This window comes from Denticeps clupeoides, chromosome 1, assembly GCF_900700375.1.
Source record: "Denticeps clupeoides chromosome 1, fDenClu1.1, whole genome shotgun sequence".
Classification (NCBI taxonomy): Eukaryota; Metazoa; Chordata; class Actinopteri; order Clupeiformes; family Denticipitidae; genus Denticeps; species Denticeps clupeoides.
Window position 1 is genome coordinate 609,782 of NC_041707.1, and position 13,402 is coordinate 623,183.

The window sequence follows — 13,402 nt, forward strand, 5'->3', positions numbered from 1 at the left end:
TGTACAAGTACAGGGCAACGAAATGTAGTTTAGGTCCAACCAAAAGTGCAATAAGCAGCAAGTGCAGGATACAGTTCAAATAAGTTATATATATACATAAATAATAATAATAATAATAATAATAAAGTGAAGTGATTGTCACATGTGATACACAGCAGCACAGCACACGGTGCACACTGTGAAATGTGTCCTCTGCATTTAACCATCACCCTGAGTGAGCAGTGGGCACCATGACAGGCATCTGGGGAGCAGTGTGTGGGGACGGTGCTTTGCTCAGTGGCACCTCAGTGGCACCTTGGCGGACCGGGATTCGAACCAGCAACCTTCCGATTACGGGGCTGCTTCCTTAACCACTAGGCCACCACTGCCCCAAAGTGATATGTGCAGGAGTAGTACAGTACAGTGATTATCAGGAGTGTATGGGGGGGGGGGAAGCTGTTCCTAAGTCTGCTGATTCTTGTCCGTGGTAGCCTGAAGCGTCTGCCAGAAGGCAGGAGAGAGAACAGTACGTGGGCCGGGTGGGAGGAGTCCTTAAGAATACTGTGAGCGCGACGCAGGCAGTGCTTCCTCTGGATGTCCTCGATGGATGGAAGTGGAGTCCCTGTGATGCGCTGGGCAGTTTTCACCACCCGCTGCATCGCATTACGCTCAGCAACAGTGCAGCTTCCATACCACACTGTGAGACAGCTGGTTAGGATGCTCTCTATTGTAGAGCGGTAAAAGTTCAACAGGATGGTAGTGGGTAGCTGGTTCTTTTTTAATGTTCTCAAGAAGAAGAGGTGCTGGTGAGCCTTCTTGACCAGGCTGGAGGTGTTAATGCTCCAGGACAGGTCCTCTGAGATGTGGGTCCCCAGGAACTTGAAGGATGTAACAGGCTCCACAGTCATCCCATTGATGTGGATGGGATCATGCGAGCCTCTTCTCTCCCTCCTGAAGTCCACAATAAGCTCCTTGGTCTTGGTGGTGTTTAGGAGAAGATTATTTGGAGTAAACAGTGGAAGAAACCTTAAGAAGGAGTAACTGAGCGAGGGAAGAGCGTGCAGTGGGCTTAATAAGAATGGTGAGTATAGGAAGTGGTGGGACCCAGAAGTCCATGTCCTCACCGGCACCTCTCTGGTGGTCTCTTCACTGGACAGAAATACCAGGTTATGGTGGTCTACATAAGCCTAACTAGGACAGCCGAGTGGACACTGTCTACGCTTGTAATAAATATCTATTCCCGTTTTTTACAGTATGTAAACTGGCAGCGAGCGGTGGGACTCGGGGGACAGCAGCTGTTCTGGGGTCAGCGGAGCGCCACTGTGAGACATCACAGCTCCAGGGTGTGAGTAGTAGTGTAGAGAAGTTCTCCACTTCCGCTGTGTGAAGTGGAAATCTGACCTCTGGAGCGATTTACACAAAACCCCACGTCTGGCAGGTTTTTACGTAACGGACAGGAATCCATGAATAATCTTGTCAAGAGAAGTGGAACAGGGAGCTTTAACTCTTCCAGAACGGATTCTATTTCGAATCTGGTGAGAGATGTCACCCACACAACACGTGAAGGTGCCTTTATACTCATTTTAGCTGCAGACCAGAAGGATTTCCTTCCACAACATGACCGCAGGACTTAAGCTCCCTATTATGCAACGCATGAGCAGAAATGGATTATGGGTAAGGGCTACACAACCCAGCTAGGACTCAACTGGACGTGACCACCCTTCTGGTGTCTGTAAGAATGTTCTGGACTTCCAGGCTGCAGGTCAGCATGGGGTCACCGCGGGGTCACCGCGGGGTCACCGCGATCCCGCTCGCTCCCGGTTCAGGCCCAGGCCTGTATTAAAAGAGCCGCTCGCCGCGTCGATGCTCCCCGTCGATGCTTCTCACAGGCCCGGGCGCACACACACCGCCGGCCAATCGGCAGCCGCCCCCCCGCCGCACGTTCAACCGGCCACACGGGCTGGCTGCGGTGTGACAACCGCCGGTCAATATCGGCACAGCGCCGCGCGCCAGTTTTACAGTCTCCCTCTGCGGCCAAATACACACACACACACACACACAGACCGGTGTACACACGTTACACTACATGGACCAACACACACACCGTCACGCTGTCACCACGCGCGTCTACTTCCCCAGTCGTCGGCACACATCACACTCCCAACACGCCGGGAACGTGGACCTGGTAGGATAATGCTCCCTTCCGAGGTGAAATCTAATTAAAGCCTCTTTTAGGGACTGTTAGGATTCTCATTGTCACCTTAATAGCTGTATGTTCGCACGTTATTAGTGAGTCGTTTGCGGTGTCGGAGCCCACTGGTCGACTGCAGGTGGCTGATGGTTCTCGGTTATGGTGCCGGTTATTAAATGGCGTCGCAGGCCCGGCGGGGTGCCGAGAGCAGCCCGGTCGCAGCGCTGCCGCTACGTTACAATAGAACGCGTCTTACAACAACATTTACATGTACGCCCTTTTATCCAGAGCGACCTACAAGCGTTACCGGCGGTACTACAACCTTCCCCGGTCTCATGCTTCAATTAGATTATCAATGCATGGATAATCGATCAATGCATCCAATCAATTTTTCGCACATAACGTCACAACGTCGTCAAACAATGGGCGTCTAACGGTGATGAGGGTCAAGCAACGCCAGGCGTAAAAATGCGACGAGGGTCAAGCGACAACAGGCGTAAAAATGCGACGAGGGTCAAGCGACTACGGGCGTAAAAATGCGACGAGGGTCAAGCGACTACAGGCATAAAAATGCGACGAGGGTCAAGCGACTACGGGCGTAAAAATGCGACAAGGGTCAAGCGACTACGGGCGTAAAAATGCGACGAGGGTCAAGCGACTACAGGCATAAAAATGCGACGAGGGTCAAGCGACTACGGGCGTAAAAATGCGACGAGGGTCAAGAGACTACGGGCGTAAAAATGCGACGAGGGTCAAGCGACTACGGGCGTAAACCGGGGACAAGGGTGAAGTGACAACGGGCATAAAAATGCGACGAGGGTCAAGCGACTACAGGCATAAAAATGCGACGAGGGTCAAGAGACTACGGGCGTAAAAATGCGACGAGGGTCAAGCGACTACGGGCGTAAACCGGGGACAAGGGTGAAGTGACAACGGGCATAAAAATGCGACGAGGGTCAAGCGACTACGGGCGTAAAAATGCGACGAGGGTCAAGCGACTACGGGCGTAAAAATGCGACGAGGGTCAAGCGACTACGGGCGTAAAAATGCGACGAGGGTCAAGCGACTACAGGCATAAAAATGCGACGAGGGTCAAGCGACTACGGGCGTAAAAATGCGACGAGGGTCAAGAGACTACGGGCGTAAAAATGCGACGAGGGTCAAGCGACTACGGGCGTAAACCGGGGACAAGGGTGAAGTGACAACGGGCATAAAAATGCGACGAGGGTCAAGCGACTACAGGCATAAAAATGCGACGAGGGTCAAGAGACTACGGGCGTAAAAATGCGACGAGGGTCAAGCGACTACGGGCGTAAACCGGGGACAAGGGTGAAGTGACAACGGGCATAAAAATGCGACGAGGGTCAAGCGACTACGGGCGTAAAAATGCGACGAGGGTCAAGCGACTACGGGCGTAAAAATGCGACGAGGGTCAAGCGACTACGGGCGTAAAAATGCGACGAGGGTCAAGCGACTACAGGCATAAAAATGCGACGAGGGCCAAGCGACTACGGGCGTAAAAATGCGACGAGGGTCAAGAGACTACGGGCGTAAAATGCGACGAGGGTCAAGCGACTACGGGCGTAAACCGGGGACAAGGGTGAAGTGACAACGGGCATAAAAATGCGACGAGGGTCAAGCGACTACAGGCATAAAAATGCGACGAGGGTCAAGCGACTACGGGCGTAAAAATGCGACGAGGGTCAAGCGACTACGGGCGTAAACCGGGGACGAGGGTGAAGTGACAACGGGCATAAAAATGCGACGAGGGTCAAGCGACTACGGGCGTAAAAATGCGACGAGGGTCAAGCGACTACGGGCGTAAAAATGCGACGAGGGTCAAGCGACTACGGGCGTAAAAATGCGACGAGGGTCAAGCGACTACAGGCATAAAAATGCGACGAGGGTCAAGCGACTACGGGCGTAAAAATGCGACGAGGGTCAAGCGACTACGGGCGTAAACCGGGGACAAGGGTGAAGTGACAACGGGCATAAAAATGCGACGAGGGTCAAGCGACTACAGGCATAAAAATGCGACGAGGGTCAAGAGACTACGGGCGTAAAAATGCGACGAGGGTCAAGCGACTACGGGCGTAAACCGGGGACAAGGGTGAAGTGACAACGGGCATAAAAATGCGACGAGGGTCAAGCGACTACGGGCGTAAAAATGCGACGAGGGTCAAGCGACTACGGGCGTAAAAATGCGACGAGGGTCAAGCGACTACGGGCGTAAAAATGCGACGAGGGTCAAGCGACTACAGGCATAAAAATGCGACGAGGGTCAAGCGACTACGGGCGTAAAAATGCGACGAGGGTCAAGAGACTACGGGCGTAAAAATGCGACGAGGGTCAAGCGACTACGGGCGTAAACCGGGGACAAGGGTGAAGTGACAACGGGCATAAAAATGCGACGAGGGTCAAGCGACTACAGGCATAAAAATGCGACGAGGGTCAAGAGACTACGGGCGTAAAAATGCGACGAGGGTCAAGCGACTACGGGCGTAAACCGGGGACAAGGGTGAAGTGACAACGGGCATAAAAATGCGACGAGGGTCAAGCGACTACGGGCGTAAAAATGCGACGAGGGTCAAGCGACTACGGGCGTAAAAATGCGACGAGGGTCAAGCGACTACGGGCGTAAAAATGCGACGAGGGTCAAGCGACTACGGGCGTAAAAATGCGACGAGGGTCAAGCGACTACAGGCATAAAAATGCGACGAGGGTCAAGCGACTACGGGCGTAAAAATGCGACGAGGGTCAAGAGACTACGGGCGTAAAAATGCGACGAGGGTCAAGCGACTACGGGCGTAAACCGGGGACAAGGGTGAAGTGACAACGGGCATAAAAATGCGACGAGGGTCAAGCGACTACAGGCATAAAAATGCGACGAGGGTCAAGAGACTACGGGCGTAAAAATGCGACGAGGGTCAAGCGACTACGGGCGTAAACCGGGGACAAGGGTGAAGTGACAACGGGCATAAAAATGCGACGAGGGTCAAGCGACTACGGGCGTAAAAATGCGACGAGGGTCAAGCGACTACGGGCGTAAAAATGCGACGAGGGTCAAGCGACTACGGGCGTAAAAATGCGACGAGGGTCAAGCGACTACGGGCGTAAAAATGCGACAGCGACAGTATAGATCATGCTGTTGTGCAAATGGAACATTTTAATAGAATATTTGCTCAGGACTGTAGGGTGAATTAATTGAAATGGCGCAGTGGTGGCCTAGCGGTTAAGCGGTTAGAGGTGCCACTGAGCAAAGCACCGTCCCCACACACTGCTCCCCGGGCGCCTGTCATGGTGCCCACTGCTCACTCAGGGTGATGGTTAAATGCAGAGGACACATTTCACTGTGTGCACCGTGTGCTGTGCTGCTGTCTATCACATGTGACAATCACTTCACAAAGCTCCATACAGAGGACGTTTTTGTCCTTTTTGTCCTTTGCACCAAGAATAGATCTTATGGAAACAAGATGCACTGACTTGGCTTAAAAGTCCACCCTCCCACAGCTTGGAAAATACCAAAAATTTGCTGCCATGGTGCAAAACATTAAATTAGCGAATCCTCAAAACTACGCCGCCTTTCACCTTAATGGGCGAAGTGAAATAGTGAAATTGGGCCCAAAGTGAAATGCTCCTTCATGCAGCCCAGCCCCCTCAGCTGAGTCTTCATTGAAGAAGATGATGACCCTGGCCTTCAGGTTATACGCAGCTTCCGTTACTCAAACTTGTGGAACTTCGATATCATGGTGTTGGACGCTGGTTTGGAGCCGTTTCCGGTGCTAAACATCGCTCAGCCAGACAATCAGAATCCACTTTTCTAAAGATTTCACTGGCGCTGGAGAGGTAGTCCTAACTGTAGGCCTGTGCTGCTCCTTACCGATCTCCAACAGTGGAACCTGGTGGAAGTGGAACGTTATCGTTTACCCTGATTAATAGTAGGCTGGTTCATTTTTGAATTCCAATGTTTATGGAACTATTTGCTTCACCGGCACAATTTTCAAGCCGATACGAACTGGGGAGAAACGCGTGAAAGAATCACCACGTCCAGCAACAGTGGGAATTTCACCATGTTCACGATATCAAGATCTCCATATATACTAAACACATCATCTTCTCCGTCTAATGGCATTTAGACGTCCTACAGAACCGTTCTAGCGTCTATCTGACAGCTGAAAAGAGAGTTAGAAGCCGGGAAGCGTTTAATATGCAAAACTTCAAGCTGCGTCATGCGAGAACTTTATGCTTTTAAATGACAGGATCATTGAGACGAAGTGCAAATTACGACGTTCAACACCCCACTGATGTTTTCCAGAAGCAGCGCTCGGATCCCACAGCACGACTCATAATGACACTGTCGATATATTATTTTTATGAATAGGTAGGGTGGTAGTAGCCTAGTGGGTAACACACTCGCCTATGAACCAGAAGACCCGGGTTCGAATCCCTCTTACTACCATTGTGTCCCTGAGCAAGACACTTAACCCTAAGTTGCTCCAGGGAGACTGACCCTGTAACTACTGGTTGTAAGTCACTCTGGATAAGGGCGTCTGATAAATGCTGTAAATGTATGAATAATATTTTACATTTTGAAGTGCATATAAACTGTGACACTAATCTGATCGTCCTTTGCTTACAAATTAACACCTGAAGATGTTCTTTATATCAGTTCATATGAAATATGTTCTTGCTCGCCACATAATGTAAATGAGCTCATGCTACATGTAAAAGGCGAAAGTGAAGAGATTTAATAACTATGCAATATGACTCAGTCCAGACTGAGTAGAATAGATCAATATTGCCGATCATGTCTACAGTATCTTGTGTAAAATGAATATCATGACATTAATTGGATGTTCACGTGTTCCACTTCATCTGAGTAGAAAGCGGGCGTGACTGCAGTAACCGGCCGAGCTGAATGGCTGCTGACGCACGGGAGCGCGGTGAGACGTGGGCGCCGCGGTTCAGAGATCGTCCCTGCGACGCGGCTGATCCAGGAACAGGTACGAGGCAGAACGGAGAAGACATTTTCATGCCTGAGTGTAATTAACACGTTCTTCAGTAAATCCACACGATTCCTGCGGAACAAAGGACCCCAGGACGCAGCGTCAGATACTCGAACCAGGGGACGGGCGTGAGGATGAGGATGGGGCCCTACTGGAGCCCAGGAGCCCAGGGGCCCGGCTTTGTCTCGGACTCTCGCTGCTAAACAGCTGGTCCACAATGGAGATGGACCAAGCTGATTCTGCTCTGAGCCCGACACACACACACACACACACACACATACACACACACACACACACACACAGCGTTCTCCTCAGGATAATGGCACTCAAATAAGCACTTCACCATGTAATCATAATCAGTTGCCAAGCAACTGGGGGACCATTCTTGGACTTGCATCAGATCCTGCCGGGCTGAGGGATGACCATATAAGTTCATAAAAACGGTTCCTTGAGAGGCGAACGTGCAGACAGCCGGCGATGACGTGCGACTGTGGAAGGGCGGCGAACGTTCCCGTATTATCACAGCGTTGTGAGACGAGAACAAGGGAAGAACGGGGACATTGTCTCAGCCTGGACCTCCTCTGGTCCTCCCGTCCCAGAATCTCCCCACCAGACCACCCTTCTCTACTCGGGTAGAAGCATGAACGCACAGGTTGGCCTGTAAGTAGCTGTGGGCGGGACATCAGGAGGAAAATCCGGCCAATCACGTGACGAGTATCGGTTAATAAGGCTGAGGGACGATGACAGGAAGTGCTGCTGCGTTGCCAGGTGAGGTTTGTGATGAAGATCTGTGGTTCGGAACCAGTCCTGGTGAGAGGCCGATTAAGCCACCGGTCTCGGTGGAGCGACGGCTAATGCGGCAAAGGTGCAAAACTTCGAACAAAAGGCGCCTTCGCTTTAATGAAGGCTGATAGTCCCGAACACTAATAAACGGTGACGAGCGGCCGGGTCTCCCCGGGATAAAGGAGCGAAGAGACGGAGCGGAAAGGCCTCGCGCCGCGTCGCCATGTCACCGTTCATCAGCCTTCGCTAAGATTCCAGAGTTGCCAAATTAGCAGCTTATCTTTTCCCCACAAAAGCACCTAAAACCTACAAATCCAGCAGCATTTTTTACCTTCAGCTGTGTGAAGATACGGGACGGAGACGAGGAGAACCGCAAACGCAGGATGAGAACGTCGTCATTCAAGTAGTAACAGTACGATACATCAGGATCCGAAAATGTCTTATAATTCATGCTGTTTCGAGCTTTAATAATAACACAGTCCATCTTTAAAAACAATATAGTATTTTGCGGTGTTGACTAGTATTGAAGAATTTAGGATGGTAGTGGCCTACAGGTGACACACTCGCCTATGAACCAGAAGACCCAGGTTCAAATCCCACTTACTTCCATTGTGTCCCTGAGTGTCTCCAGGGGGGGACTGTCCCTGTAAGGCGCTCTGGATAAATGCTGTAAATGTAAATGAATTCATGGCTATTCACAAAAAGAACCAGACAGAAAGCATGTACAGTGCAGCGTCCATCTTTCTTCTCCGTACGGTCAGTGGACGTCTCTTCCAACACCAACCGGCGGGTCTGAAATCTCAGTTTCTATCGTTTTACTCCGTATGATTGGCGGCTTGTGTGTTTGTTTTGGTGATTTTAGTAAATTAGTTTTATGTCGTTTTATTAAAAGTGAAGTCGGGCCTCACTCTTTAGGCCCAGTTACAGTCCTAGACGTCCCAGAAACTTCCGGTTTTAAGGCGCTGTGGATGAGGCCGTCTCATAAATGGCAACAATGCAATGTGCTGTAAAATAATTTTCATAATGAATCCATATTGTATGGCTAGAGGAACGCTGTCGATTTACTCTCAGTTTAAAGCTCTAATTGATCATGTATGGAATGGGTGAATATGTATGTGTGAGCGATGTTTCTGCGTTGTAGGAGCAGATCCTGGACGGCGGTGGTGGCCCGCTTCTTCTCGGTGGGTCTTCTCCGTGCGGAAAGCTCCATCAACCTGCAGTGTGACTGACGCATGCTGTTGTGTCACACCTGGCCCACTTTCAGCGCGGCTTTTTTTAGACGCCAGCGTCATCCCTCCACAAAGCCCCCCACACCCATCATCCACTTCAGCCTGACAGCCCTTCCGTTATCATGGTGCTGCAGGACACAAGGTCAAAGGTCACGACTTAAATGCTTCTAATGAATGACATGTGGATAATTGTCGTGTTCTCCAGTTCAGCTTTAATAAAATTGTGTGTGTTTGGCTGAACTTCACCCAACCATAAATCAGAAGGTTGCCGGTTCGAATCCCACTGAGCAAAGCACGCTGCTCCCCGGGCGCCTGTCATGGCCGCCCACTGCTCACCAAGGGTGATGGTTAAATACAGAGGACACATTTCACTGTGTGCACTGTGTGCTGTGCTGCTGTATATAACAAGTGACAATCACTTCACTTTACTTTCTGTTTTAAGGTTGTAAATCTGATTCCCCCGCAGTTGTCCACCAGCATCTCGCTGCTGAAGGCGCCTTTAACTACGAACACGACCCGGTAAAAAACGCGACTTTTCAACAGCGACTGCGGGCAGATGATGCGAATGAATAAATAAATCACTGATCATGAAAACTGATCAAGTCACTACGAAACAAGGCAGTAATAGTTATTACCACACGTCACCCTGGTCACATGACTACGAGCAGAGAAACCACCTTCCACCAATCACAGGCCTGACTGGCACTTAATACCTGGATCCTCATCATTCCATAGCCTTTTCATCTGACTTTCATCTGACATGAGCTTTGATTATCACCATCAGACTGGGGCTACAAGGAGCAGGAGGTGGGATTAGGAGGTGCAGCAGCATGGTGTTCTGAGAACTAAACCTGGAAGAGTGTAGCTGCTGTAGGTGGTGAGACCTGCTCATCAGGACACGTCTTTAGAGCTCTCCATTTGAACAGTTCTTGGGTTTGGATGCCACCGGCTCGTTATTGAGTGCGTGAAGTGAGATGTTTCCTCTGGGCCCAGACACATTGTAGTGATCAGTAGAATCCCAGGTACACTGACCATGAAACCATGTTTTGTATCCTGATGGACTCAGTATGTTCTGGTACAAGGCCACATACTACCTTACAACCAGATTTATTTCATGTGAAGGTAATGCTGAAATCCATAGAGTGAAGTATGACTTGATACTTCATTCCAGGAGAAAACAGTCCACTTTAACTTGTAATCCTCAATTAAAGACGTTGAGAGGAGGCAACTCAGGTAAGATGTAGGTGATGTGGGGGAAATGAAGCTGTGCATCTGTCAGGAGGACACAAGATGCTGTAAGAAGAAGATATGAGGAGTGGAGATAAGGTAGAGAAGTAACGAGAAGTGAAGATGATGTAGAACACAATGGAGGAAAATGAACTGTGGAGATGAGGTAGAACGTATGAAGGTGGTTTCATGGTCAGTGTACTTGGGATTCTACTGATCACTACAATGTGTCTGGGCCCAGAGGAAACATCTCACTTCACGCACTCAATATCGAGCCGGTGGCATCCAAACCCAAGAAATGTTCAAATGGAGAGCTCTAAAGACGTGTCCTGATGAGCAGGTCTCACCTCCTTCAGCAGCTACACTCTTCCAGGTTTAGTTCTCAGAACACCATGCTGCTGCACCTCCTAATCCCACCTCCTGCTCCTTTACCTGCTTGTAGCCCCAGTCTGATGATGATAATCAAAGCTCATGTCAGATGAAAGTTAGACGAAAAAGTCAAGTTTGATGAGAGTTGAGATCATGTAGGAGAGTAGTGATCGTGTAGGAGAGTAGTGATCAGTGATCATGTAGGAGAGCTGAGATCATGTAGGAGAATAGTGATCGTGTAGGAGAGTATTGATCAGTGATCATGTAGGAGAGTTGTGATCATGTAAGGCAGTTGTGATTGTGTAGGAGAGTATTGATCAGTGATCATGTAGGAGAGTTGTGATCATGTAAGGCAGTAGTGATCGTGTAGGAGAGTAGTGATCAGTGATCATGTAGGAGAGCTGAGATCATGTAGGAGAATAGTGATCGTGTAGGAGAGTATTGATCAGTGATCATGTAGGAGAGTTGTGATCATGTAAGGCAGTTGTGATTGTGTAGGAGAGTATTGATCAGTGATCATGTAGGAGAGTTGTGATCATGTAAGGCAGTAGTGATTGTGTAGGAGAGTAGTGATCAGTGATCATGTAGGAGAGTAGTGATCATGTAGGAGAATAGTGATCGTGTAGGAGAGTATTGATCAGTGATCATGTAGGAGAGTTGTGATCATGTAAGGCAGTTGTGATCGTGTAGGAGAGTATTGATCAGTGATCATGTAGGAGAGTTGTGATCATGTAAGGCAGTAGTGATTGTGTAGGAGAGTAGTGATCAGTGATCATGTAGGAGAGTAGTGATCATGTAGGAGAATAGTGATCATGTAGGAGAGTTGTGATCGTGTAGGAGAGTTGTGATCGTGTAGGAGAGTAGTGATCAGTGATCATGTAGGAGAGTATGAAAGACTGATGAAAAGTGGAGATGAGGAGGAAATGAGGAGTAAAGATGTACCTTCTGGTCCACGATGGAACATGCCACCTCCCGGACGTGAGCCAGGCTGAGCTCGCAGGAGTCCAGCAGCACGGGTTCGCGGCTCAGCCCGATCTGCATGTGGAAGGAGATCCCCCGCGATCCCGCCAGGGGACTCGGTGCTCGGATCACCGGCGGCGCGTTCATCGGATCCGGTCAGGACTTCCCGGTCAGCGCGGAAACAGGACGGCGGAGGAGAAAAGTTTAAATCCCCGCAGGCGTCATGAAGCGACACAGTTCAGATGGACCCTGACAGACGATGGAGCCATCAACGTCAGACTCGCGGAGAGCGGGAGAGAGAGAGAGAGAGAGAGAGGGGAGAGAGACACTGAGCGAGAGAGAGGGAGAGAGAGAGAGAGGGAGAGAGGGAGAGAGACACTGAGCGAGAGGGAGAGAGAGAGAGAGAGAGAGGGGAGAGGGAGAGAGACACTGAGCGAGAGGGAGAGAGAGAGAGGGAGAGAGAGGGGAGAGAGACACTGAGCGAGAGAGAGGGAGAGAGGGAGAGGGAGAGAGAGGGAGAGAGACACTGAGCGAGAGGGAGAGAGAGAGAGACACTGTGCGAGAGGGGGGGCACTGAGAGAGAGAGAGAGAGACACACACAGAGGGAGAGAGAGGGAGAGGGACACCGAGAGAGAGAGAGAGAGAGAGAGAGAGACCCTGAGAGAGAGAGAGGGAGAGGGACACCGAGAGAGAGAGACACACACACAGAGAGAGACCCTGAGAGAGAGAGAGGGAGAGAGAGACACACACACACAGAGAGGGAGAGAGAGGGAGAGGGACACCGAGAGAGACAGAGAGAGAGAGAGAGAGACCCTGAGAGAGAGAGAGGGAGAGAGAGAGACACACACACACACAGAGGGAGAGGGAAAGAGACTGAGAGAGAGAGGGACACCAAGAGAGAGAGAGAGAGGGAGAGAAAAAGACCACCTCTGGCTCACATCCACAGTTATAAATATGAAAGTTTGCCAAATATGAATACGCGAGACTATGGTTATATGGTTAAGGACAATATAACGAGTTGTAGATTAGATTGGAATCTGTGCAGTAGGAGTATAAGTTGATTTCTAGGTTTCTGTGAATATGATGGTGCAGGATCCAGATGATAACAAAATCATCTCACCATCTCACTCAGATGATTGTGAAAGACTTGGAGTTTTCCTCTCCGTTCAGCTTGTGTGCCGGCATTTTGTAAAATGGAGGAGGGGGTCTGCAGGCCGGTTGCTAGGAGAGAGGGCAGCTGGTGATTTCCTCCCACACAACAACCATGAAAACTCCATTCCCCCGCGCCGCAAGTGGCTTTTCTGCCACCGTCACCTCTCCCCCGGCCTCTGGTCCCTTTCCCAGCCGCTACCAACCCGAGGCTCTCCGTTACCGGGGTTACCTGCCGCTTGTGTCATTCACAGCATTATCCAGAGCGACAGGGACAGTCCCACCCTGGACACACTCGAGTGTCCTGCTCAGGGACACGATGGTAGTAAGTTGGGTTCGATCCTGGGTCTCCTGGTTCACAGGCCCGCTAGGCCACGACCAGCCTACCTCGGGGTCCTACCGAGGACCAATTTCCCCTGAATATTAAAGTAATGTTTGGAACGTACCATTATAGTGTTGGGAACTTTGTTCTCAGACCGTTCATGGACGGTTGTGTCACTTCCACATTT

General features: G+C 50.3%; 1 protein-coding gene across 2 annotated transcripts in view; it reads right to left on the reverse strand.

Moving 5' to 3' along the window:
- The window catches only part of prkd1 (protein kinase D1), a 31,140-nt gene extending 19,104 nt beyond the window's left edge, over positions 1-12,036 (reverse strand). For both annotated transcript variants that reach the window (XM_028982174.1, XM_028982175.1), the window contains exon 1: positions 11,727-12,036. In XM_028982174.1, the coding sequence (XP_028838007.1) occupies positions 11,727-11,891 (165 nt within the window). In that variant the 5' untranslated portion in view covers positions 11,892-12,036. The remainder of the gene's footprint in view (positions 1-11,726) is intronic.
- Between the last annotated feature and the right edge of the window lie 1,366 nt (positions 12,037-13,402).